Source organism: Eucyclogobius newberryi, unplaced genomic scaffold (assembly GCF_026437365.1).
Source record: "Eucyclogobius newberryi isolate DKJ021-1_F unplaced genomic scaffold, fEucNew1.0.hap1 SCAF_18, whole genome shotgun sequence".
NCBI classification, from domain to species: domain Eukaryota; kingdom Metazoa; phylum Chordata; class Actinopteri; order Gobiiformes; family Gobiidae; genus Eucyclogobius; species Eucyclogobius newberryi.
The window spans coordinates 7,697,637-7,723,803 of NW_027315812.1; the positions used below are offsets into that span (position 1 = coordinate 7,697,637).

The 26,167-nt window shown below is 43.9% G+C and overlaps 1 protein-coding gene across 1 annotated transcript in view; it reads right to left on the reverse strand.

The window, feature by feature from the left end:
* LOC140364358 (cadherin-18) overlaps nucleotides 1-26,167 on the reverse strand; it is a 193,260-nt gene that overhangs the window by 108,741 nt on the left and 58,352 nt on the right. Inside the window, exon 4 of the mRNA XM_072450452.1 lies at nucleotides 1,124-1,291. Within this exon, the coding sequence (XP_072306553.1) occupies nucleotides 1,124-1,291 (168 nt within the window). The remainder of the gene's footprint in view (nucleotides 1-1,123; nucleotides 1,292-26,167) is intronic.

A 26,167-nucleotide genomic window follows, 5' to 3' on the forward strand; every position in this document is an offset into this window, starting at 1 on the left:
TTGTTTGAGTTTCTGCTATACATTAAGTCTTGGATATGTTCTATATTAAGCACAGTCCGAGTTTAGACTTTGTTTGAAGCCTGGTTTTGTGATTGGTCCAGGTTTGATCCGAGGTTCAGGCACAATCTATAATTAAATTACTTTTTCTTTTGCAAAGCACTCTGAGAAAACATATTCTACTAAACTAAACTAAGAGTGATAAACATTTCAGCGTCCATCGCCAACATGCCAAAAGGGAATACTAGCTCCAAGCCATGAAAATGCAACACATTTTTGGCACTCTTTGTAAGTTATTAAAAGTTTGTGGTTTCCGGCTGTGATCACCACTTAAAAGCTGAACAGTAAAATTGTGTCGTAAAAATGTTTTGCTGCTCAAAATGCAGAAAAAAAAAGTTTAATGTTGAAACTGATGTCTCACTTTATGATGTAAAGTGAGACATTAAACACGGGAGACATTTTAAAGCAATCTTGAAGGAGACGTTTGAGGTTATAAAGGACAAAAACATGTATCTGGATTAATTTGTTCATTATTTCCACTGGTCTACATCTCCAGAAAGTGTTTATCGGTGTTCTATGGCTATGGTTGACTAAAGAAACTAGTTTAATACTTAAAAAACACTCACAAGAACAAGAACTTACAGTTTTTCTAACTGAGTCCAGATGACTACAACTGAAGCTTTTCCCACACTCACAAGAACACAATCTAGAGCATATCTCCAGAAATGGTAGTGAATTAGGTATTTACATGAAATCAGGGCACAATTTACACCAGAATCCTCATAATTCCAGTAAAAGTAAAACAAAAAAAAGATTATTGTCAAGGCGTAAGTCGCCGATCACATTCGACAGGGACAGATGGTAAGCGCTCTGTTATCTCTGTATTAGAATTGTACTGACAGGGATTAAAACAATTGATTCATTTTAACTGTTTTGATTCTTGCCTTTTCTTTCATAAACGAGCACGAGCAGTAATAACAATCCATCACATATCAGGGCAGAATGACTGAATGAGCTTATATGTGCATTACTTTACTTTATAAAACATACATCCTGACCCAACGGTGTTTTCAAAAGCCACACAAACCATAATGTTTATAATAACGTATGAATTAAGAGCACGTACTTTGAGGGAACTCGGGCGGGTTGTCGTTGACATCCGTTAGTGTGATGTTGACGGTGGTGGACCCCGAGAGACCTCCGACTTGGCCTGCCATGTCTTTGGCCTGGATCACCACGGTGTAGTGCTCCCGAGCCTCGCGGTCCATGTTCTCCAACGCCGTCCTGATGATTCCTGACAGAAAGACACAAACAGATCATGGATATTGGTCGTAACAGATTTGCAAAACACTTTAAAGTCGCACGTGTATAGATCGTTTAAGAAGTTGGAGTCTGTGTTCCGTTTGTTTCAGTCATTAAGCTCTATTTAGCAGAGGTTAACGGAGAGACTTGAAGACTTAAGTCACTGCTTTCATGACTTGAGACTTGACTTGATAAAGACTTGGTACTTGGATTTGGACTTGGAGCCTTGTGAGTTGAGACCACTTGATGCTTTGATGTGTTTTCCCTTTTACAGGTGATAGTTAGATGTTACTTCAGTGTTTACGGGAACAAACTTGAACAGGTCCCTCACTTCTCTATTTGAGATCAGGACTTTAAGAAGAACCATTTCCAAAAAAAACAAACAAATAAATTGCAAAAAAAATTCAGAACAGAGGACTTGGACTTGCACTTGAAGATCACCGACTCGTGATGGGAAAAATACTTGAGACTTTCAAAACAAGGGCTTGATCCCACATCTGCTATTTACCAAATGAACCTAGTTTATTTGCTGTTTTAAAGTATTCGAAACCTGAATCAAGCTGTCAAACAAGTCAAAACTCGAGATACAATCAAAACAAACTCACGGTGAAGCAGAACTGCACGACCACTTGGTAATATTATAATATTACAGACAATATTATTATTTTGTGTTTGAAGTATAAAATACAGTGCTTTTAGTATCACTGTGGTATCAAAATCAAGCCTTTTCCTAAGTATCAATTTCATGTTTTGAATTTTACAAAACAACTTTACAGCAATACTCTTCAATCATTTTTCATATTCATATTCAGGTGCTTTCTTTCTTTTCAAGTGCATGAAAGTGAGACAGTGTTTTGGTTTAGTCAGTGTTTTGGCAAGGTTCTGTTATTCTGGACAAACAAAAGAGGAACAGTGAATCACTCGCCGGCGTTTTGTCGTCCGCGACGTTCAGAACGGATCTCATGTTTCATAGAGACATTTACAACACTGTTTACAACTTAAAACAGAAGCTGCGGTGTACTCTCTATGGAAAAAGAATGGTGCATGTACGAGATATCTGATTATTCATCAAATTGGACATGAATTAAAGGTGCACTCTATAATGTTTGGGTGAAGGGTACGTCAACCTCTTGGTCTTGACGCTGCGCTATAGAAGCCGTGGAGGGAACGTTTCTTTCTATTCTGATTTAAAAAAACAAAAACAAAATATCTTGGAATTGTTGTTCTGGACATATTCGAATTAGAATATCAAGTATATGGTGTAATATTTGAACTAAAGATAAACAAGTTCAGTGCAGTGGTTCTCAGTTATCAAACGTTTCACACCAAGTACCGCCTAAGATAATATTTGCTTTTCCAAGTCGATCCAAACAGGCCTAAATTAGTACTAAACATGGCCTAAAATGAGACTAAACCATGGATGAAGTATTGTAGAAAAAGCTTCAGTTGTAGTCATCTGGACTCAGTTAGAAAAATTAACTCTAAACTAACTCTAACTGAGTCCAGATGACTACAATTGAAGCTTTTTCTACAATGGAACACGCCTGGACGAATGAGGGATTACACCGACACATGGATAAAGTAGTTATATATAACGATTAACCCAAAAGGAAGACAAAAAGTGTGTGGAGGAAGATAATTCTCGTGGGCCGAGGGGAATGTCCTTTATCTCCCCCTCATGTTAGTCAACGAGCTAGCTCTGCACAGTTGCAACGACAACAGATAAATAAATACAAACAAATCCGTCCCTCTGACACAGACTACCGGCAATAAACCCGTTTAGTCCGATCGCAAATGTCAAAGATGAATCGTGCTATATTTGCGACGTCGAGCGCGGAACATTTCTGATCCGAGTTCCCGAGTACATGTGAGAGCTTTTGTGTGGATATTTCTAAGAACAAACCAAAAAAAACAAGGACAAACCAGGATGAACGCAAGGTAAGAATAGTAAACATAAGGTTAAGAAACTGGCTAGGGTTAAGGTTAAGCAAAAGCTTAGTAGTACTTAAACATGTGAGCAACAATTCCCTACGAGCCTTACATCGTCGACAAGGTAAAACAGTAAAACCCGAAAAACAGCCAAACAGTTTAGGACCATTCATATCAACAGAAGTCCACACAACCAGAGCTACGTCTTTTACTGCCGTCCCTGGAGAGCCGACCAGAAAACCGAACACAACGCACCTTAAAATAGGGTCAGAAATCGAGTCAAAGCATCTAAAAAACGTCAACGAAGTCTTTCCATTGTCCATTTTCACTCAAGCCGGCCTTTGCGCGGCGCTTCCCATCGCCCATTACAGACCGACATAAAAGCGTCATGTCTTTGTCAAGGTGAGTCCTCCTCCTCACTTTTCATTACGTTTCAAATGACTATGCAACCTTGCGTCGACGCAGCGTAAGACTCTCCACGCGGACCGCTCGATCACGTTTATTACGACGATAACATGGCAAGCACAGCCATGAACTTTCACTGTTGATGTACTGCCCCGTACGCTACGCCAATGTGTAATTCCGCGCAAGTCAATTAGGATGAGTCGTGGGGGTGATACGTACAAAGATTTATGACAAACAGTAGATTCCGTGTGCAATTCAACCGTCAAGTAGACACGCTTACGCCGTTAAAGCGGCCTTGCCTGATGTCAAACGCTCAAAAAGGAGAACGTATGTATTTAAATCTATAAAGTTTGCCCTCGCAAAGCCTTTTACATTGTGACTACCGTATTTTCCGGATTATAAGTCACACTTTTTTTACATAGTTTTGGCCGGGGTGCGACTTGTACTCCAGAGCGACTTATATGTGATATTATTCGTTATTTTCACACTGGCAACCGCATTTCACATGACAACCATAAGAGGGCTCTAAGTCGACGCAGCGACGCTCTGAGCGACGCAGAAGAAGAATGGGCACTTCCTCTAATTTCGGAGTTTGGGGAGTTGTTTAGAAGTGACACCGAGGTTGTGATTAATTGTGCAGCGTAACACGCGCAGTAATGTACAGTACAAGTAAAATCAAGTCAAAACTACTCAAAACAACGTTGAGGCTGCGCTCACACTTACGCAAACACTGTATCAAAATGGGGACTAAACGGAGGCTTATCCTGGCACTAAACCTGGACTGGAGCAGGACTAAACCAGGACTAGAACAGGACCAAACCAAAGTCTCCAACAAGGACGATGTATGAGGTATGAACTCAGCTTTCTCTTCAGCGCACGACTGTAACTGAACTCTGTGTTGATGCATGTGCTTTTGCCGTGCGGTGCCCATTGTCTGGTGCTGAAGAACAGATACTGCTGTTTAGAAGAAGAATTCAATGGATTTAGTGATTTGGGGTAAAACTGATGCTTTGGTAAACTTGTTAGCATGTTCTTTATGCTATAGTTATCTGAATAACTGTTCATATGTTACGTTAACATACCAGACACTTACCACAGTTCTGTCTGTGCCTCATGTAGCTGAAGGTGTTAGCGTTAGCATACGTCATGTAGCTGAAGGTGTTAGCGTTAGCATACGTACACCTATTCACCATGTTCTCTAAGCTGTTATTATTTTACATTGCATCTCAAGATGAAAAGTCTGTTCTCGGTCTTGGATTTTATCAAATAAATGTCCCCCAAAAATGCGACTTATACTCCAGTGCCACTTCTCTTTCTCACTTCAGGGTTTTGAATCGCTAAAATGCTGTTAACTTAAGATATGTCTTAATACAAGTAAGTGCTGCCATTATAATATACTCTTTTGGGGGAAAAAACACAAAATGTACCCCATAAATAAAGTTGGCTGAGATAAGTATGGATAAAATGGAAGACAACTCGATTCAGAACCCGTTTGTCTCCATGAAGATGTTATCACTTTGCCTGGAATGATCCACAATATGGCATAAAACGTACCAATCTCCATGGAAACGAGGACATTCATACACACACACACACACACCGGTGTATGAATGTCCTTGTTGTAAAGCCTTCGCGTGGCCTGAAGCTACAAAAGTGCCGTACTGCTCCGTGGAGAGGCCAGTGTCCAAAAAAGGTGAGCAATAAAACACCTGTAAGTGAACAACCAGCACTAGATAAAGTATAGTTCACTTTTAACAGATAGTTTAGCAGCATAATTCATAATCCGGAACCTCACACTTGGCACAATCTTTGACACTTTACTGTTCGAGTAAAGTGTTTATGTGTATTTGTATATGTATTTGTTACTTTCACACTTTCTAATCCAGTGCAGTGGTACAATTTACACCCACACTTATTTTTTGCACTTGCATTTTCTGAAGGACAAAAGCTATATTTAATGCTGTTATGGACCCTATGGGAACGGCCCTGTATAATGTAACATATGCTGCTGTGCTACTATTTGTGTCGGAAAAAATGGCTTTTTCACTTTACAGAACGTGTAGTGATGTCGTAATGGGACAAGAGCCGTGATATATCAAGTCACAGTATATATAGGACACATACAGGGTAATATTCTATGTAAAAATGCACATTAGGGACTGTGTTTATCCAGCAAACGCCGCAGCATCTGCAGAATTAACAGTAGCGATTCGGCTTTTCTCCCGTTTGCCCTCCAAATCACACACTTTATAACGCGATTGTCTCATTCCGCCGATACGTTGGTACATTTTGACAAACTTGCGCATGTAATAAAACACAGGAGTAGTAACATTAGTGACAAAATGTGGTCCGTGGCTGAAGAATGATTTGTTTATTTCGTTGGACGGCCGAGATGCATCATGTCAAGTGTCCCGTTTTTGAATTGCGCACGGCGATGTGAATAATGAAACAAATTCCAATTACACATTGACCTTGGAATGGAAAGAAAAGAAAAAAAGGACCGACCGTGATGTAAGAAACGCACATGACACGAATCAGGGCAGCACTTTATACATCGCAGTCAAAGCGTCGTCGTAATAAGGTTGAAATAGCGCGGTAATTGAATACGCTGCAGGTCAAAACTTGAGACGTAGCATTTGAACAATAGGAAAACCCAACTATTCCCATCCTAATGCTGTGTTATTAATGAAGTGACGGTCACGTGTGATCAGAAAACCTGTTACATCTGTTAAAAGCCATGAACAAAGGCTCGAGGATGTTGTAACGTGACCTGGACCACCACACATGGAATAACAGCCGGACGCCTCACGCCACGTTTTACACAACATATTTATAACGCCACTTTGTCAGCATTAGCCTTCGATTGCGGCTGTGTGTGTGTGTGTGTGTGTGTCGATGGCAGGGCGGCAGGATAACTGGCCATTAGAGCTGGATAAGTCGCTGCCCCGCGGGGTCTGATCTGATGCAGGGGCCCCTGTAACCTGGGACTAAATCAGATTGTTTCCCTCCGAGGCGGGACCCCACGGAGCGTACGGCGAGAAACGGCGTGAACTTTTGAACCCCGGGGAAATACAGGCCCCCCCGGCAGAAAGGGGCGGGGCAGTTAGGACCATGTCTTGTATAAACTGTACATAGACGTAATGTTTTTGCTCTTTTTTACAAATGAAAGCCGAGTGAATGTCTGAGAGGCGGAACATTCTGCTTTTTCATTCTTTGTTTTTAATGCGTACAGTATTTGTCATTGAAGCCATATTCATTCACTTTCTTGGTAAAGTCTTCTCGTTTTATGTGCCGTTCTACGTCTCGTTCCTTCTGGATGTTTCCCAAGCCTCAAAACCGACCTTTGATATTACGATCTTCGCTGGCGACCTGTAGTTTGCGTTCAATCCGGACAAACGGGAAGAAATTAATATATTTTAAAAACATTTAGCATTAGTTTGGACTCGTGTGATTGATGCACCTGCCGAGCTTTGACTATTTGAGTTGTTTTAAGGTCTTTCAGGACTCGTGCCTGTGCTTGGGGCCTTCACACATCACACTTTGGAACACAGTGAAACATGTTCTTGGACCGTAGACTGCGCCGCGTTCCTGTTTGGATCATTTATTACATGCAACTTCAACGATAGCCACAGATGCATTACCATTTTTTATTACACGAGTGAACTTATCTCCCGCCCCCCATAAACCTGACTCGTACTTGTCCCGGAGGAGCCTCTTCCTGCTCGATTCCTGAATGAACTGGTTTGATTGGGGTTCAAAGAGCGCTCCAACCGACAGTAAAACCATGTCAGTCTAAAATTAGCTGCCTCTTCTCCAACACATAACTTATATATAAATGAGATTGAACTCTTCCAGACGTATTCCAGTCTTTGCAGAGCGAGTTGGGTATGTTTCCCCGTCCTTTGCCTCCGGGCCGGTCTAATGAAGCAGGTTAGCTCAGCGCGAGTAGCTCAAAGTGACAGCGAAGCGTGACCTTATATCCCCCTCATATCGCTCTACCGCGGGCCGCTCTGACCCACTTTTAATGATCCACCGTTCGGGGCCCGAGGCGGCTGGATTAGCCTCTCCATGCGGCCCGCGCGAAGAAAGGACGGGGAGAAATGACCCATTGTGAATGACTGACATCCCGGAAATTAGAAAGTCACAAAACCGTGCTAATTTAGTGGAGTTTCTCTCTTCTTTTTTTTTTTTTCAATCAGCTCGGATTCAAATTGGACTTCATGTAGTGACAAGAACGTAATGTACGGTAGCTCGCGTTAGCAACAGCGGCGGTCAGATCGAAAATGGTTCAATCCAAGCTAAGCATTTAAATGGACAAATACAGTATGAAAACTTCGGACTGGTGCAAACAAAAAGTGTTGTTAATCGTTAAGTTAATTGTGGGAAATGCGTCACGACTTCCAAAATGTGTCTGACTTGAAGTTTATAAAATCGCATCACTTTTAGATTCATTTATACTATATTCTAGTGCGCTGTTGATTTTGTCATTAGGAAGTTAGTTGCGTTCCAGTAATCTGTAACCAGGGGACTTCTGAGCTGCTGGAGACGTGTTTTCGGCGCTTTCGAGACGCCAAACAGACATCGACAGATTGAGCTTCTCCGAAATAGGCCAGGACATAAACCCGGGCTGTCATTAACAGATTAGCGACAACCGACGCCAAACATGGCATGATTAATGGGATTCACAGGGTTTGAGTCACGTACTGTATTTGAGAGTTCGCCCCATTCACTTTTTGCATTTTAGATTCTAGTTTTGGGACTGAATCCAAGGTGAACTAGGTCACTTATTAAAAGGGATAATGAGTTTTTAAACTACTGATAGTTTTTCATTCATACATGTTTAAGTGATCCTGTGTGATCCTGCATTTGAGGCTCAACTGCTCAGAAAATTCCTACTTCCACCTACCCCCTATACCCGCCCACAGCTCTGTACTTAGTTGTCATTATTTGAAAAAATTAAGACTTTGAGTGATACATTGAGCGTTCGAAAATGATACATAACCGTTTGAAAAAATAAAAACACATAGCTGAAAATAAGTTGGTGTAATACCTCATTTGTCCAGGAGGGCGCCGTCGTAGTAAAAGAAGAAATGCGGTCAAGGACGTTTCTGTCTCATGCTATAATGCTGTTTTTGTTGTTTAGTCATCTTTGCCCTGCTCTTTTTACCATATAAACCTCATATTATTATCCTAAAGACTTTCATTGCTGTGGCACATATTTATTCATCAAACATTTAGAACAAAGCAAAACAAAACTGAACAAAAGTTTGCTTTATAAAGTTCAAAATGCTTGATTCTGATGGCGATAAGGTAAGAAACATTTAAAAGTGTGGCTCAGAGACACATTTTCAACCCCATGACCCGGAGTCTAAAGAACTGCACGTATCTCCTTTTATAGCTTTATGTAACATGATAAAAACACAATGAAATCAGAGCGTTTTCAAGGATTCCAGGTTCTATAGGAGCGCTGATTCTTCCACCCAAGGGAAATGACATGTCTCAGCACGACTGCACTTCCTTCCGTGGCTTCGCGACGAATCAAAGCGCTCACAGCCACTTTTCTGTAATGATGCCGCTTTTATTGGAAGTCCTTTGTTATTAACTGGAGCCTTAGCATTACTTAACCTGGGGTCCTTGGGAAACGCAGCCTTGGCGCAAGTCCACACTTTCCATTAAAAGTGCATTAAGACAGATGATCTGACCTTTAGGGCGCTTATTAGGCCTTTACTCACCACTCTGCAGCTACACCGCAATACTTTAGCTCACAGAGTTGAGATGAGTGTTTTCTCGTTTGGCCTCGGGAAATCCTCGCTCGACACTCGACCATAAAAGCAGCTTTGTTTTTTCTAAAGGTGTAAACGATGTCACTGGTGGGGGTCCGATACGCGCTCGTCTCCATGGAGTTAATACTGTTTTGCTTCGAATTAATACTGTATTTTCCGGACTATAAGTTGCACCTTTTTCCATAGTTTTGGCCGGGGTGCGACTTATACTTATATTTATACTTATATACTTATACTCCAGTGCGACTTATATATGTTTTTTTCTTCTCTGTTATGCATTTTTTGGCCGCTGCGACTTATACTCCGGAAAATACGGTAATGTTAATGTGTTAGTGTAGAGTTTATTATTGCTAAAATCATATTTTCTAGGGATGATTGGCTGTTAAAGTGCATAAATTACATTTTAATTATTTTCTGTTTTTCACCCCCAATTTTTATAAATAAATAAGAAACAGAACACAAGAAAAAATCGACCAGAGTGTAAATCAAAATAAGAAACTAAATATTTAAAAAAAATCATGACATAATATTATTCAAAATTTAAAAGGTCCCATTCAGTCAAAAGTGCGTCAAATTTGTCCATTTACAAATTAAATCTGAATTTCATTTTTTCCATTTGTCTGACGTCCGTTATTATGTCAGTCCAGTCCTCGATCGTTGGTGAGGTTTGAGTCATGCACCTCTTTGTGATTACGCTCCAAAAGAGTCAATTTATTGTGTCCACGGCAGGAGTTTGAGGCCCAAGTACGTAGATCTAATATTGAGAGGGATGACTTGGTTTTGTGGGATAGTTCCAGTGGTAAATATTAGTTTTACACCAGTTTTACATCAGACAAGTGGCGGTTTGTGGGAAAAAATACAGGAAGTAGCGCCGAGTCACCAAACTAAAAAAAAGTAAACCCAACCATCTCTGCCGTGTGGAAACGGAGCAAAACCAGCACAGACGTCTTCACTTCACAAAACTATTAAAACTGTCCTGTCTGAGTGTCCGCACCTAATGTCCTGGGAGATCGATAGCATTGCAGTATTTGAAGCGACTTTTTAACACAATCATTTCAAAATTCGTGTCAAAATTAACTGTTTTCATTTTACAAACAGTACATTTCTGTCAGATTGAGATGTATCTATTTTGTGGTCATATTCATTATTGCAACAGCCAACAATATTGCAATATTAATACTTTTGCGATACATTGCGTAGCACTAATTATTTCTGTGAGCGGGGGTCGCCTCTCCACAGATCTGACCGCAAACACAACCTTAACAAATCATAAACAAAACAGTTAAATAGTTACTAAGCCTGAATCAGAAACAATAAACAATAAGTTCACTTGTAATTAACTCTTTGTTCATGCTTTATTACGGCAGGAATAAGCGTAGTTATTACAAAGTGTTACCATCTGGCCTGTAACTCGCGTGTCTCCATGGAGATAGATCATTTTAACACCATACTGTGGAACTTTCTAGGCTTAAAACAAGAAAACAACACTCCAGTCATGCAATTATAGAACATATCTTTTGAACAACATCTTTTTGACCGAGCACGTTAGCAAATTAAAGTCGCTACTGCTAATGTAGCTGAAATATCCCGCACAGCAACCGCTAATAATAAAAACAATATATAAAACACATTCATTAACTTGACAGACACCAATCCCTCATTAGCGAACAATGAATGACAATGAATTTCACGCTGTGAAAAGAGCAGTGCAAAATGCTGAAATTAACTCGCGCCAGTTCCTCGTTTTGCGTAAATAAACGGAATATATTTAGTGAATTCAAACCTTGATGTTTGCAGAATATAATGCATTTAGTCGCAGCTTTGTCCATTGCACTTAGAAGTTCTTAATTCCCTTTCTAATACCAAACATCGACGCCCAGGCCCATTAAACCTCCAAATGAAAAAGCTGCAATTGTAAAAAAAAATTATTTTACCCGTCAGTCAAACTGGGGAACGCGCCTCCATTGTACCAGTCATTTCAAGCTGGTTTTGTTCATTTATGGGCTTCATTACAATTGCATATTTTGGGAAAACACTTTTGGTTTTCTCTATATTCATACTCCAGATAATCAAATACAGTTCAAAGAGTGAAAAGCCAAGACAAACACGTAGAACGACCTTGAAGGGATTCACTCTCTGTGTGAGCGGGTTTCACTGACGGGTTTGTTAACTGTTTCAATGTGTAAATGTTGTTTTTAAATTGTCGGCTTTATCGGAAAAGTTAGGTTTGATTTTACACTCAATAAGTTTGGTCAAAAAATCACAATTGCTGTTGCATAACCCTGTCTTATCCTGGTTCCAGCCCAGTTTAATTCTGATAACGACTTGATTTCTCCCCACACAGTTTAGCCCTGGCCTCATCCATGTTTATTATGATTTTACTCCTATTTTAGCCTTATTTTTTATGTGATGTTTGTGCACACAGTGACGAGAAACTGGCAAAAGCTCTCCAAACCTTTCAGTATCTCTACGATCTAATCTTAGCCCTGGCCTCATCCAAGTTTATTATGGTTTTACTCCTATTTTGCCTTATTTTTAGGCGACGTTTGTGCACACAGTGACCAGAAACTGACAAAATCTTTCCAAACGTTTCAGAATCTCTACGATTTGACCATGTATCGGACCCAAATTGCACTCACAGGACTACGATAACACTATTTACACAGAAACATACTTGGAAACAGTGTATTTGTATGTGGAAAGGCAGATTAAACTCATTAAACTGTAAATCACGCCGTGTCTTCCCCTTTTGCGGTTGTTCCATACAAATCCATGTGGAAAATGAAATACTAAGTCAACTAATGAACATTGTGGTCAAATAAAACACCAATTCACACCTAATCATGACTAATCGACTATAAAAAAAAAAAAAAATCTCAGTTGTATTTTGATAACCATAAATGATATCTGGAGACTAAAGCGCAAAAAGAAGACATTTTAATACAATTTATCATTATTAATTCCATTTTTTAAACAATAATATACTTTCTCACAGCATATTTCAAGCTTAATTTGGTTGACAGCACATCTAAAAAGTCTCAATGTGCACTAGACATAATCGTTTTATGTCTAGTGCAGTCATTGTCAGTTTTGAAACATTTTGGAACCTTCAGAAACCGTCCACGCGCCGCTACCAAAGCCTCATCCGCATTCTCCCTCAAATCGAACCCTTTGACACCCTCGCGCCGGGCAGACAGGGCTATTCTTCGTCCAGCGTCTTCTCCCGAGTGGTTTGTCAGAAGCTCTGACACCCGGGTCGGCACCTCTTAACCCAGACGTGGTCCGTCCATCCTCCCGTTCCCCTCGCCGACGGGAAAAAACCTCGCCGAAAATGTCCCCGAATCTCGCAGGAACGCCGGGGCTAATTCCGAAAATAATTGAGAGAGCCGTGACTCCGGTGAACTCCTCCTCACTCTGACACTCGGAGGTGGTTAGCCTTTTCCTCAACCTCCCCGGTCTATTAGATCCGATACCATCGCACTATCCCGCTCTTTGTCTGGGCGGAAACTTCTAAGGCAGCACCAATCTCTCGGGCGAACAAAAAGGATTAAGGGAGATTACCAAAGCGCCTGTATATATATATCTGAGGAAAGCGCCGTCTTCTCTGGCTTTTGGTACAATGTTATCCCGGGCATGTCTTCCCTCAGATAGCATCCGTGAAAAGAGTGAAGATTTCCATTGAGCGGTGAGTTGGTTCAGTGGGGAAGACGGTAACACTTTGTTGCACCTGCACTTCTATTCGCACAGGATAAAACTAAAATGAATGATGACTTTTGATTCATAATGAACTAATTGTTTGTATTCCAACTTAGAAGCGACTTGCTAGTCAACATAAGGCCCCCGGTCCAAATCAGGCCCGCCACGCGATGTAATCTGGCCCACGACCCCATCGCCCAGGTATTAAAAATAATAAAATCTTTGTTTATTTGTTTAATTGTGGCTTAGTGCTATTTTAGACCTGGTTTGGTTTTGGTTTAGTCCTGGTTTGATTCTGCTTTAGACCCGTTTGGTTCTGGGTTAGTCCTGGTTCGGACCGGGTCGATCCTAGTCTCGTCGTAGTTTAACTCACTACTAGATGAGTAATATGGCAAAGCATTGTTGATAAAGCATTTTGTATATTATTTCTCACAAAAATCTAATCTTTCAGTGATTGAAACAGTGTTGGGGATATTAATGTTGTAGCAGTTTAGTCTTGTTGTGTTCTAATCTAAGTTGAACAGTACTGTACATGTAACCCATTGTTTGTGTTTTATTAAAGCTAATTAAGACCATAAACGAAAATTAAAAATGACTCTTTCTCGAATGCCGTCTGGACCCGGTGAACTCTTCGGTAAAACCAGTAAAAACAAACAAATGTGACAAAAAGTCTCTGAAAGATGCAAGTCAAAAGGAGGAATTGTTTGGTTGGTTTGTGAGGAAAAAATACCAGATTTCAAAGTTAAAAAATACTGTAAATAATGCATTATATCCTGCAATGGTATGACAAATACATTGATTGCAATAAATACCCAAAGCACATGTGATATTTAAGAGGTTGGATACTTTTAAACACTAATAAATGAGCACAAATGGACACCTCAGCCAGTCCATGGCCACGAGTCGGACCCAAAAGTGCTGGTCATCACTGAAATAACATATAGTCTCGTCATCAATCATTATCATTTTGTCTCGTGATGTTCCGTTGGCATTTCTTAAAACCGATAAAGTTCTCTAGAGTGCATTTTTGTTTTCCTGAAAGACTGAACCCGAAGGAGCGCTATTGGCAACACGCAGACACAAATTTGGACACAAACTCCCTCCGTGTAATTACAGTTATTTGGAGATTACTAGTTTTACAGACACGCTGACAACAACACTGTGTTTTACGCCGACATCTCATTAAGAAAACCAACACGTAGGGGAAAGCGAACGTTCTGGTCTTTTGAGCGCCGACTTGTCGAGCGTACGATCTCTAATACAAATCTAATAAACAAACTTAGTCACTGGTATTCAACCCGGCCTGGAGACTTTGTGCTGTACAGATAAAGTTGTATTGGATATGACAAGAATCCATGTTGTGTTTCATTGGATGTAATCGTTTTGCCCGTAAGGTTTTTACAATATGACGTTATCATTTCAGCGAATCTCCCCTAAAGCGACCCCCGAGCTCTCTCTAAACCTCTGCACTTTTACTCCAATTATAAGTGCTGGAAGCTGTGCACTGAACAAAATCGGATTTCAAACCGTGTCTACAATTTCTGAGGGTAAAATGATATGAAAACGAGTACCGTATTTTCCGGGCTATAAGTCTTGGGTGCGACTTAAACTCCGGAGCGACTTATATGTGATATTATTAACACATTATTACAACATTTTGTTCGTTATTTTCTCACTGGCAACCGCATTTCACATGTTGATTATTTTCACACTGGCAACCACAAGAGGGCACTCTAGGCTCTAAGCGATGCAGAAGAAGAATCAGCACTTCCTCTTCCTCTGGAGTTTGTGGAGTTGTTTAGAAGTGACACAGAGGAAGAAGAATTCAATGGATTTAGTGATTTGGGGTAAAACTGATGCTTTGGTAAACGTGTTAGCATGTTCTTTATGCTATAGTTATCTGAATAACTGTTCATATGTTACGTGAACATACCAGACACTTACCACAGTTCTGTCTGTGCCTCATGTAGCTGAAGGTGTTAGCGTTAGCATACGTCATGTAGCTGAAGGTGTTAGCGTTAGCATACGTCATGTAGCTGAAGCTGTTAGCGTTAGCATACGTCATGTAGCTGAATGTGTTAGCGTTAGCATACGTCATGTAGCTGAAGGTGTTAGCGTTAGCATATGTACACGTATTCACCATGTTCTCTCATCTGTTAAATGTCTGTTCCTAATCTTGAATTAAAATTTCCCCCAAAAATTGCAAGTTATACTCCGGTGCGACATATTTATGTTTTTTTCTTTCTTCTCTATTATACATTTTTTGGCAGCGACTTATACTCCGAAAAATACGGTAAATCTGCTGTTGAAAGGACTGTATTGACAGGCCGTAGATTTGTTGGGTTTTTGACCGTTCCTATTTGAAAACTGAAGCCAATATTCAAAATAATATAGATGTAGGAGCCAGTTACAGGTCAAGTTTGTGGAGAGGCAATGCCTTTGAAGTTATTTTAGCGACAAAAGCATCTGTGATTGAAAAGAAAAAAATGCAAGCTTTACTCTTTACATTTACTCCAATCGTAGAACATTGCAAGCAAAGTAAAGCGATCAAATCCCCTCCACCACAAGTCGCACGGTTCAGGTTTTAACCGGTAGAAACAACGACAGTCTCACTTTCCACGCGTTTGAACAAGCAAAAGCTCCAGTCTCGATCGAACCGCCGCTGCGGCAACCGCCTCGACAAAACCCATTGCTGAACTAATAGAGACTTGTGCGCGAGAGCGGTCGGAGGACGAAGGCGCCGGCGTCTTTGTGGCTCAGTGACACTCCACTGATGCGGGAGGACAGAAGTTACGACTCGCCGACAATAAATAGAAAATAGACACGTCCGTCGTCCTCAGTCTGAGCCGCACTTTCGATGAGACCCGGAAAGCTCCTTTTCAAAGCGCCGCCTTTGCACTTCTGCCGAGATTTGCAAACTCACAGAATTAATTGCGTCCGTCGCTCTTTCTTCAGCGCCTTTAGCGTGTCACATTAACGTGCCACGTCGCGGGCTCACTTGTAATTGCGGTTTGTATTAAAGCCAGAGTTTGACGCGAAATAGAACGGCAAGTGAAGATCCAGGAATCGTTTTGGCGTCCGTCCCCGTCGCAGAAAGACGTGATGATGATGATGATGATGGGCCGCATTAAGTAAAGAGGAGATCAAAATCAAGTGCAAAAGGAAGCACAACCAGTGGCTTTGTGGTTCGTATTAAAGCCGGATGCCAAGAAGGTTCCTCAAGGTTTAATTCCCGGATATTATTGTTTTTTTTGTTGTGTTTTCATGTTTTTTCTTTTTTTTAACGCGCCCCCTACAGGTCAGATGACTCTTTGAACTAAAATGCAATTAAGATAAATATATTTTGATCTTTGCTAAAAATTATGAAAATGTTATCAGAGAATAGCACATTTTTTAGGTTTATAATTTCACTTCCTGTTTGTAGTTGGTGACATCACAGTAGGAAATTACCCAGCAAACACTGGGCCAAAACTCATTTTTAATGTCACTTTGTTTTATTTTTTTGACAAATAAAAATATATGATCGCGACTTTGTTTTGTTGAATTCATATTTAGAGTTCGAAAAAGTTAAAAAAATGTGTGTAAATTTTGCATATGCCTTGAATGGAATGAGTCTGCCTGGTGTGATGTCACTTCCTGTCATTTTCAACATATTTTTCAAAGTTTTCTCCACAAATGCATGTCAGATTTGTGTTAAACTATAATGTATGTGTACGACAGGTATAAATACACTAAATTAAGTCCAAATTTGAAAATCATAAATACCCCCCCCCGTCATAGGCACTTTAAACTCCTCTCCTTGAACCGACACCTTAACGTGGTGGAGGGGTTTGAGTGCCCGAATGATCCCGGGAGCTATGTTGTCGGGGGCTTCATGCCCCTGGTAGGGTCTCCCAAGGCAAACAGGTCCTAGGTGACGGGTCAGACAAAGATCGGTTCAGAAGCCTCTTATGACGACGACACGAACAAGGCCGTTTACGTCGCCCGGATCGGCGTCACCGGGGCCCCATCCTGGAGCCAGGCCTGGGATGGGTGCTCCATGGCGAGCGCCTGGTGGCCGGGTCTTACCCCACGGGGCCCGGCCGGGCACAGCCCGAAAGAGCGACGTGGGGCCGCCCTCCCGTGGGCCCACCACCCGCAGGAGGATCCATAAGGGGCCGGTGCAGAGAGATCTGGGCGGCAGTCGACGGCAGGGGCCTCGGCGACCAGATCTCCAGACACAGAGACTAACTCTGGGGACATGGAATGTCACCTCGCTGGGGGGGAAAGAGCCTGAGCTTGTGCGGGAGGTTGAGCGATACCGACTAGATATAGTCGGCCTCACCTCCACGCACAGTTTGGGCTCTGGAACCCATCTCCTCGAGAGGGGCTGGACGCTCCACTTCTCTGGTGTTGCCCGCGGGGAGAGGCGGCGGGCTGGTGTGGGCTTGCTGATAGCCCCTCAGCTCAGCCGCCACGTGTTGGAGTTTACCCCGGTGAACGAGAGGGTCGCGTCCCTCCGCCTTCGGGTGGGGGACAGGTCTCGCACTGTTGTGGCGGCCTACGGGCCGAACAGCAGTGCAGAGTACCCGGCCTTCTTGGAGTCCTTGGGAGGGGTACTGGACAGTGCACCGACCGGGGACTCCGTTGTTCTACTGGGGGACTTCAACGCCCACGTGGGCAATGACAGTGACACCTGGAGAGGGGTGATCGGGAAGAACGGCTTCCCCGATCTGAACCCGAGCGGTGTTCAGTTATTGGACTTCTGTGCTAGCCACGGATTGTCCATAACGAACACCATGTTCAAGCACAAGGGTGTCCATCAGTGCACATGGCACCAGGACACCCTAGGCCGGAGGTCAATGATCGACTTTGTTGTCGTGTCATCAGACCTCCGGCCGCGTGTCTTGGACACTCGGGTGAAGAGAGGGGCAGAGTTGTCAACCGATCACCACCTGGTGGTGAGTTGGATCCGCTGGCGGAGGAGGAAGCCGGACAGACTTGGCAGACCCAAGCGCATTGTGAGGGTCTGTTGGGAACGTCTAGTGGAGCCCTCTGTCAGTAGGGTATTCAACTCGCACCTCCGGGAGAGCTTCTCCCATGTCCGGGGGAGGTTGGGGACATTGAGTCCGAGTGGACCATGTTCTCCGCCTCCATTGTTGATGCGGCTGCTCGGAGCTGTGGTCGCAAGGTCTCCGGTGCCTGTCGTGGCGGCAACCCCCGAACCCGGTGGTGGACACCGGAAGTAAGGGATGCCGTCAGACTGAAGAAGGAGGCCTATCAGGCCACTCTGGCTTGTAGGTCTCCGGAGGTCATCGACGGGTATCGGCAGGCCAAGCGAGCCGCGGCTCGTGCTGTCGCAGAGGCAAAAACCCGGGCCTGGGAGGAGTTCGGGGAGGCCATGGAGGAGGACTATCGGTCGGCACCAAAGAAATTCTGGCAAACCGTCCGGCGCCTCAGGAGGGGGAAGCAGTGTCTCACCAACACTGTTTACGGTGCGGGTGGAGGCCTGCTGACCTCAACTGGGGATGTCGTCGGACGGTGGAAGGAATACTTTGAGGATCTCCTTAATCCCTCGGTCACGTCTTCCGAAGAGGAAGTGGAGACCGGGGACTCGGTGGCTGGCTCATCCATCACCCAAGCTGAAGTCACTGAGGTTGTTCGCAAACTCCTCGGTGGCAGGGCTCCGGGGGTGGATGAGATCCGCCCTGAGTACCTAAAGTATCTGGATGTTGTAGGACTGTCTTGGTTGACACGTCTCTGCAACAGCGCGTGGCGTTCGGGGACCGTGCCTCTGGACTGGCAGACCGGGCTGGTGGTCCCTCTGTTCAAGAAGGGGGACCGGAGGGTGTGTTCCAACTACAGAGGGATCACACTCCTCAGCCTCCCAGGTAAGGTGTATTCCAAGGTACTGGAGAGGAGAATCCGACCGATAGTCGAACCTCGGATTCAGGAGGAGCAGAGTGGTTTTCGTCCCGGTCGTGGAACACTGGACCAGCTCTATACCCTCCATCGGGTGCTCGAGGGTTCATGGGAGTTTGCCCAACCAGTCCATATGTGTTTTGTGGATCTGGAGAAGGCTTTCGACCGTGTCCCTCGGGGTGTCCTTTGGGGGGTGCTCCGGGAGTACGGGGTCCGGGGCCCTTTGCTCAGGGCTGTCCGGTCCCTGTATGACCGGAGCAGGAGCTGTGTTCGCATTGCCGGCAGTAAGTCAGACCTGTTCCCAGTGCATGTTGGACTCCGCCAGGGCTGCCCTTTGTCACCGGTTCTGTTCATAATTTTTATGGACAGAATTTCTAGGCGCAGTCAGGGGTCGGAGGGTGTCCGGTTTGGGGACCACAGGATCTCATCTCTGTTGTTTGCAGACGATGTTGTCCTGATGGCTCCATCAAACCCGGACCTGCAACATGCACTGGGACGGTTTGCAGCCGAGTGTGAAGCGGCTGGGATGAGAATCAGCACCTCCAAATCCGAGGCCATGGTTCTCGACCGGAAAAAGGTGGCTTGCCCTCTCCAGGTGGGTGGGGTGTCCTTGCCCCAAGTGGAGGAGTTCAAGTATCTCGGGGTCTTGTTCACGAGTGAGGGAAGGATGGAGCGTGAGATCGACAGGCGGATCGGTGCAGCGGCTGCAGTGATGCAGTCGCTGCATCGGACCGTTGTGGTAAAGAGGGAGCTGAGCCGAAAGGCAAAGCTCTCTATTTACCGGTCGGTCTACGTTCCTACCCTCACCTATGGTCATGAGCTTTGGGTAGTGACCGAAAGAACAAGATCGCGGATACAAGCGGTCGAAATGAGTTTCCTCCGCCGTGTGGCTGGGCGCTCCCTTAGAGATAAGGTGAGGAGCTCGGCCACACGGGGGGAGCTCGGAGTAGAGCCGCTGCTCCTCCACGTCGAGAGGAGCCAGCTGAGGTGGCTCGGGCATCTGTTTCGGATGCCTCCTGGGCGCCTCCCTCGGGAGGTGTTTCAGGCATGTCCCACCGGGAAGAGGCCCCGGGGAAGACCCAGGACACGCTGGAGAGACTATGTCTCTCGGCTGGCCTGGGAACGCCTCGGGATCCCCCCGGAGGAGTTAGAGGAAGTGTCTGGGGAGAAGGAGGTCTGGGAGTCCCTGCTCAGACTGCTGCCCCCGCGACCCGGCCCCGGATAAAGCGGCAGAAGATGGATGGATGGATGGATGGAGGCACTTTAAACTCAGCTACAGCTACATACGCCTGACCAAGATCTGTAAAGTAAATACTCTTTTAATCTCCACATGCTGAATCTGAATATTATGGATATTTACTATGGTAACAATGGCACAGCAATGGCAAGGAGCTGAACATTGCCTTAACTCTGCAAACGTATTATCGTATTTTCCGGACTATAAGTCGCACCAGAGTATAAGTCGCATCAGCTAAAAAATGCATAATAGAGAAGAAAAAAACATATATAAGTTGCACTGGAGTAAATGCGGTTGCAAGTGTGAAAATAACAAATAACATCACATACAAGTCCCACTGGAGTATAAGTATATAAGTATAAATATAAGTATAAGTTGCATCCCGGCCAAAACTATGAAAAAAGGTGCAACGTATAGTTTTAGCACATTTCCAACAGTAAGAGTAGCACAAGACTGAGGAGCGCAGTCACAACAGCAAAGGCTTTTTATTGGTTAAAAATGCAGCAGTCCCACAGTTTCAGCTCAGCAAAAGAGTCACAACTATGAGTTGGCTGTTAAAAGTTGGCTGTATTTTAACGTGAACATCTTTTTTGTTTATGATGATAAAATAATACAAACAAAAAAGCCCCGGTAGAAGTTCCTGTCATCTTGAGAAATGAGCTGCTCCTGCCTAATGTGTTTGAGTTGGCACGTGCTCAGCGCTGCGCACCCGGGAGGGAAATCAGCATACTGCGTTCGAATGCCACAGTACTCTGGATACTACCAGAATATCTATCCAGTTTCTATCCAGGAGACTGTGTTTCCGTGGAAACCGATCAAACAGGACACTTGAAAAAAACCTGAGCAGTTTGAATATGGCTCTTTGCTGCGATGTCCTTTCCGCTCTCTTCCCTATTTCTCCTTATACGACGCTCTAGGCCAAAAATTAAATAAAAAAAATTAATTGAAAAAAATAGCTACAAAAATCCCATCGTTAACAGAAATATTTGTACAAAACGCTGTAAACGCAGTGTGTAAAAAATAACGATAAAATAATAGATTTTTTCTCCCTGCCTGATATACAATTATTTATAAAAAATACAAGCAAAATAAATCAAAATCACCTCTGCACAGATATTGTGAATGTGTAGTGCTTGGATCGTCTATTGTCAACAACAAAAGTACCACAAGAACCGTGTTTATTTATCTTTCTTACAAATACTGCGCAGTTTAAAGCCTAAATTGTGCTGATCAAATACAGCAGTATACTCCATTATATTTGGGAAAGTAACTGTACCCTGAATACAACTAGATTAAAGAGTAACTGTATTCTGGTGTGGTTGCTCTTTAATTTAGTAGTATTCAGCATATAGTGGTTATTTTGGTGGTTAATACTGTATATTTCGCACTGGATTATAAGCCCCATAGTGTGGAAAATACATTATGTTCATGTGATCTTATAGTTCTGACATACTGTAGATCAAGACAGTTCTATGCAAATACTTTTTCCAGTTTCATTATTTTTTGACAGTTCGTTTCAGCCAGTGCGTTTGTTTCGTATCGATTCGTTTCATCGTCAGTCGCAGCAGATCAAAAGCCTCTTTGCGTCCCCGTAACACAGCATCGTGTCTCTTGGCGTTATAAACCACAGCGTTAACGGCGGTTTTGAGGTGTGAAAGCAGCAGCTGGCGGTGAAGTCTATTTCAAAGCAGATTCAAAGTTATTACTAAAGTTCGACTCCGTCACAGAAGCGCTCGGATGCGGAAATGCACGAAGCTGTCAATCACTCCAACTGCGCCCCGTTGTTTAGAATTACAGACTTTGCAAACGCTCAGACACTCGCCGAACGGGCCGGTCGCATCTGAAAGGCGTTATTAAGTCGGTATACAAAAGAATCAGCCGCCGCGCAGATCTGATACGTAACCGGGCCTGCCATGGTCACAATGTACTGTAATCGTGAGAACTAGAAAATAATAATTGGTGTATAGTCCTAAAAAAATGCATCTACCGTATTTTCCGCACTATAAGTCACACCTTTTTATACTTATATTTATACTTATATACTTATATAGCAACTTATATGTGATATTATTTGTTATTTTCACACTTGCAACCGCATTTCATACTCCAGTGCGACTTATATATGTTTTTTTCTTCTCTATTATGCATTTTTTGGCTTGTGCGACTTATACTCCAGTGCGACTTATATATGTTTTTTTCTTCTCTATTATGCATTTTTTGGCTGGTGCGACTTATACTCTGGTGCGACTTATAGTAAAAGGCTGCTTATTTTCTTTTTTTATGAGAGGTATCAATGAAAACATCACAAAAAAAAATAATAATAAAATACATCATTAATAAAATGAATTAAAAATGATAATGTGCCCAATAAAAGCCCAAATAGACGTCTCATTTGGTCCATTTTAATGAACGTTCCACATTAAAGCATTAAACTTATCTATCTTTATGTAGACTAGTCAGATCTGTGGAGACGCAACTCTCCTCCAAGTAAGAATGTATTTCATGGTATTTATATGCAATAAAATCAACTGTAATGTCATTGAGAAAAGTAGCTGACCTCCCACCAGAAAGGTTACATGATTAACCTTTAATCTTTTCTTTTTTACATTTTCTCATTTCTGTTTTTCCCTCTTGTCAGTAAAATGTAGAAAGAGATCAAATTATAGGTTTATTCTGAGTCATTGCCTATACATTTCATTAGTGGGAATGAGGTTGAGCTGATAAAAACCCTTCAGTTACTTCATTTTTCCATAATTTAACCTGAAGTACACTCAACTTAACGAATCGTTGAAATGAGGTCGGTCTCGGGCCGACTGAATCCAACGCACGAGTCGTCTGAAATGTGATCAAAACCAGGAAGTGACCAGGAAGTGACCATGAAGTGACCAGGAAGTGACCATGAAGTGACCAGGAAGTGACCATGAAGTGACCAGGAAGTGACCATGAAGTGACCATGAAGTGACCATAAATGAGCCAGGCAGAGATACACGTGAGGCTCTGGGTCAAAACAAACTCCTGTGAGATCGAGAACGGGACAAATGACATGAAAATGACAGAAGCAAGTTAAAATGTATTTAAAAGGACTGATGATCACGCAGAATATATTAGTTTTAATTATACTTATCCACAAACATGTTTTAAAGTGAACCAAATATAAAATATAAGGCTTAAACCGGCTGGAACATGGGAAAAGTGGCCTATAGTCAACCAGTAATAAGTAATAAGTTGGGCAGGTTGTGCTCATGTGGGGCAGTGGTTGTGCTCATGTGGGGCAGTCGTTGTGCACATGGAGGGCAGTGGTTGTGCTCATGTGGGGCAGTGGTTGTGCTCATGTGGGGTAGAGGTTGTGCTCATGTGGGGTAGAGGTTGTGCACATGTGGGGCAGTGGTTGTGCTCATGTGGGGCAGTGGTTGTGCTCATGTGGGGCAGTCGTTGTGCAAATGGAGGGCAGTGGTTGTGCTCATGTGGGGCAGTGGTTGTGCTCATGTGGGGTAGAGGTTGTGCTCATGTGGGGTAGAGGTTGTGCACATGTGGGGCAGTGGTTGTGCTCATGTGGGGTAGTGGTTGTGCTCATGTGGGGTAGAGGTTGTGCTCATGTGGGGTAGAGGTTGTGCACATGGAGGGCAGAGGTTGTGCACATGTGGGGCAGTGGTTGTGCACATGGAGGGCAGCGGTTGTGCTCATGTGGGGCAGTGGTTGTGCTCATGTGGGGTAGAGGTTGTGCTCATGTGGGGTAGAGGTTGTGCACATGTGGGGCAGTGGTTGTGCTCATGTGGGGCAGTGGTTGTGCTCATGTGGGGCAGTCGTTGTGCAAATGGAGGGCAGTGGTTGTGCTCATGTGGGGCAGTGGTTGTGCTCATGTGGGGTAGAGGTTGTGCTCATGTGGGGTAGAGGTTGTGCACATGTGGGGCAGTGGTTGTGCTCATGTGGGGTAGTGGTTGTGCTCATGTGGGGTAGAGGTTGTGCTCATGTGGGGTAGAGGTTGTGCACATGGAGGGCAGAGGTTGTGCACATGTGGGGCAGTGGTTGTGCACATGGAGGGCAGAGGTTGTGCACATGTGGCGCAGTGGTTGTGCACATGGAGGGCAGAGGTTGTGCACATGTGGGGCAGTGGTTGTGCACATGTGGGGCAGTGGTTGTGCACATGTGGGGCAGTGGTTGTGCACATGGAGGGCAGAAGTTGTGCACATGTGGGGCAGTGGTTGTGCACATGGAGGGCAGAGGTTGTGCACATGTGGGGCAGTGGTTGTGCTCATGTGGGGCAGTGGTTGTGCTCATGTGGGGCAGAGGTTGTGCACATGTGGGGCAGTGGTTGTGCACATGGAGGGCAGTGGTTGTGCTCATGTGGGGCAGTGGTTGTGCACATGGAGGGCAGAGGTTGTGCACATGTGGGGCAGTGGTTGTGCGCATGTGGGGCAGAGGTTGTGCACATGTGGGGCAGTGGTTGTGCCCATGTGGGGCAGGCTGTGCACATGTGGGGCAGGTTGTGCTCATGTGGGGCAGGTTGTGCACATGGGGGCAGTGGTTATGCACATGGGGGGCAGGTTGTGCACATGTGGGGCCGGTTGTGTACATGTGGGGCAGTTTGTACACATGAACAATGGAAATAACCGTTTCACTAGTCAACTAATCATAAAAATAAAATGTAGTCGACTTCTAAAACAATGGTTAGTTGCAGTCATCATTTCCTCCTTGTTCTTACCTCATGTCACCTGCTGCAGCTGTTTATGATTCATTTGAACATTTTACATATTCTCCAACGTTCTGCTTCAACATCCTTCCCCACCTCCCCCGCAGCAGTAGAACCATCAGCCTCCCCGGCCTCTCCATCCCCTTTAAATCAGCACCAAACGTCATCCATCAGATTACTCACTCATCACTTCACCTCGTACATTTCTTCCAAGATATTTTTATCTCTTTTTTTTTTTTTCTCAGGGAATTCCTCTCGCTTCCCTCGCCACAGAAGTGAGGCCAGTTCATGAATGTTGCAAAAAGCCGGCAGATATTTCCCTGACATCTTCCAAAAGGTTGAGCCGCGTTGGTAATAATACAGTTTGACTTGACTTTCCACCACAGCAGTCAGAGCCATTCATGAGAAAACACTGGACCACATGTGTCTGCTCGTTCTGCTGCTGCCGCTGTGTGTGGGCGAGTGCCGCGACACGGAAATCAACCAGCCAGACGTTTATGCACCAGTGGCTTCTGCACAAATAAGAGTCAGTGAAGGAATCCACTGGACCGGCTCTAAATGGGCACAAGCAAACGCTGTCCGCTCGCCTCCTGAAGCGCAAACGCCACCGGCAACAGGATTTTCGCTCCTAAATTGCTTGGAGTTGTCCGTTTAGTGGGAATTGTCGCTTGTACTCGTCTTAAGGCTATTTCAAAGTATGGCTGCGGTTGATTATTTGTGTCGGTGTCTCGGTCAACCACATTTCTGATAAGTTGGTTGATGTTTTTTAAGGATTTACTGACCATTGAGTTTGAGGATTTCCCGTCAATGATTAATTTTGTTTAGAGTTATTTTTCTAGTTTCAAGCCACGAGTCTCGTTCAGTCCACAGCCGGAGCAGGAAGTGGAGAGAAGAAGTGGAGAGTGGAAGTGGATACAGGATGTGGAGTCAGGAAGTGGAGACAGGAAGTGGAGAGAGGAAGTGGATACAGGACGTGGAGTCAGGAAGTGGAGACAGGAAGTGGAGATAGGAAGTGGATACAGGACGTGGAGACAGGAAGTGGAAGAGAAGAAGTGGAGATAGGAAGTGGATACAGGACGTGGAGTCAGGAAGTGGAGACAGGAAGTGGAGAGAGGAAGTGGATACAGGACGTGGAGTCAGGAAGTGGAGACAGGAAGTAGAGACAGGAAGTGGAGAGAGGAAGTGGATACAGGACGTGGAGTCAGGAAGTGGAGAGAGGAAGTGGAG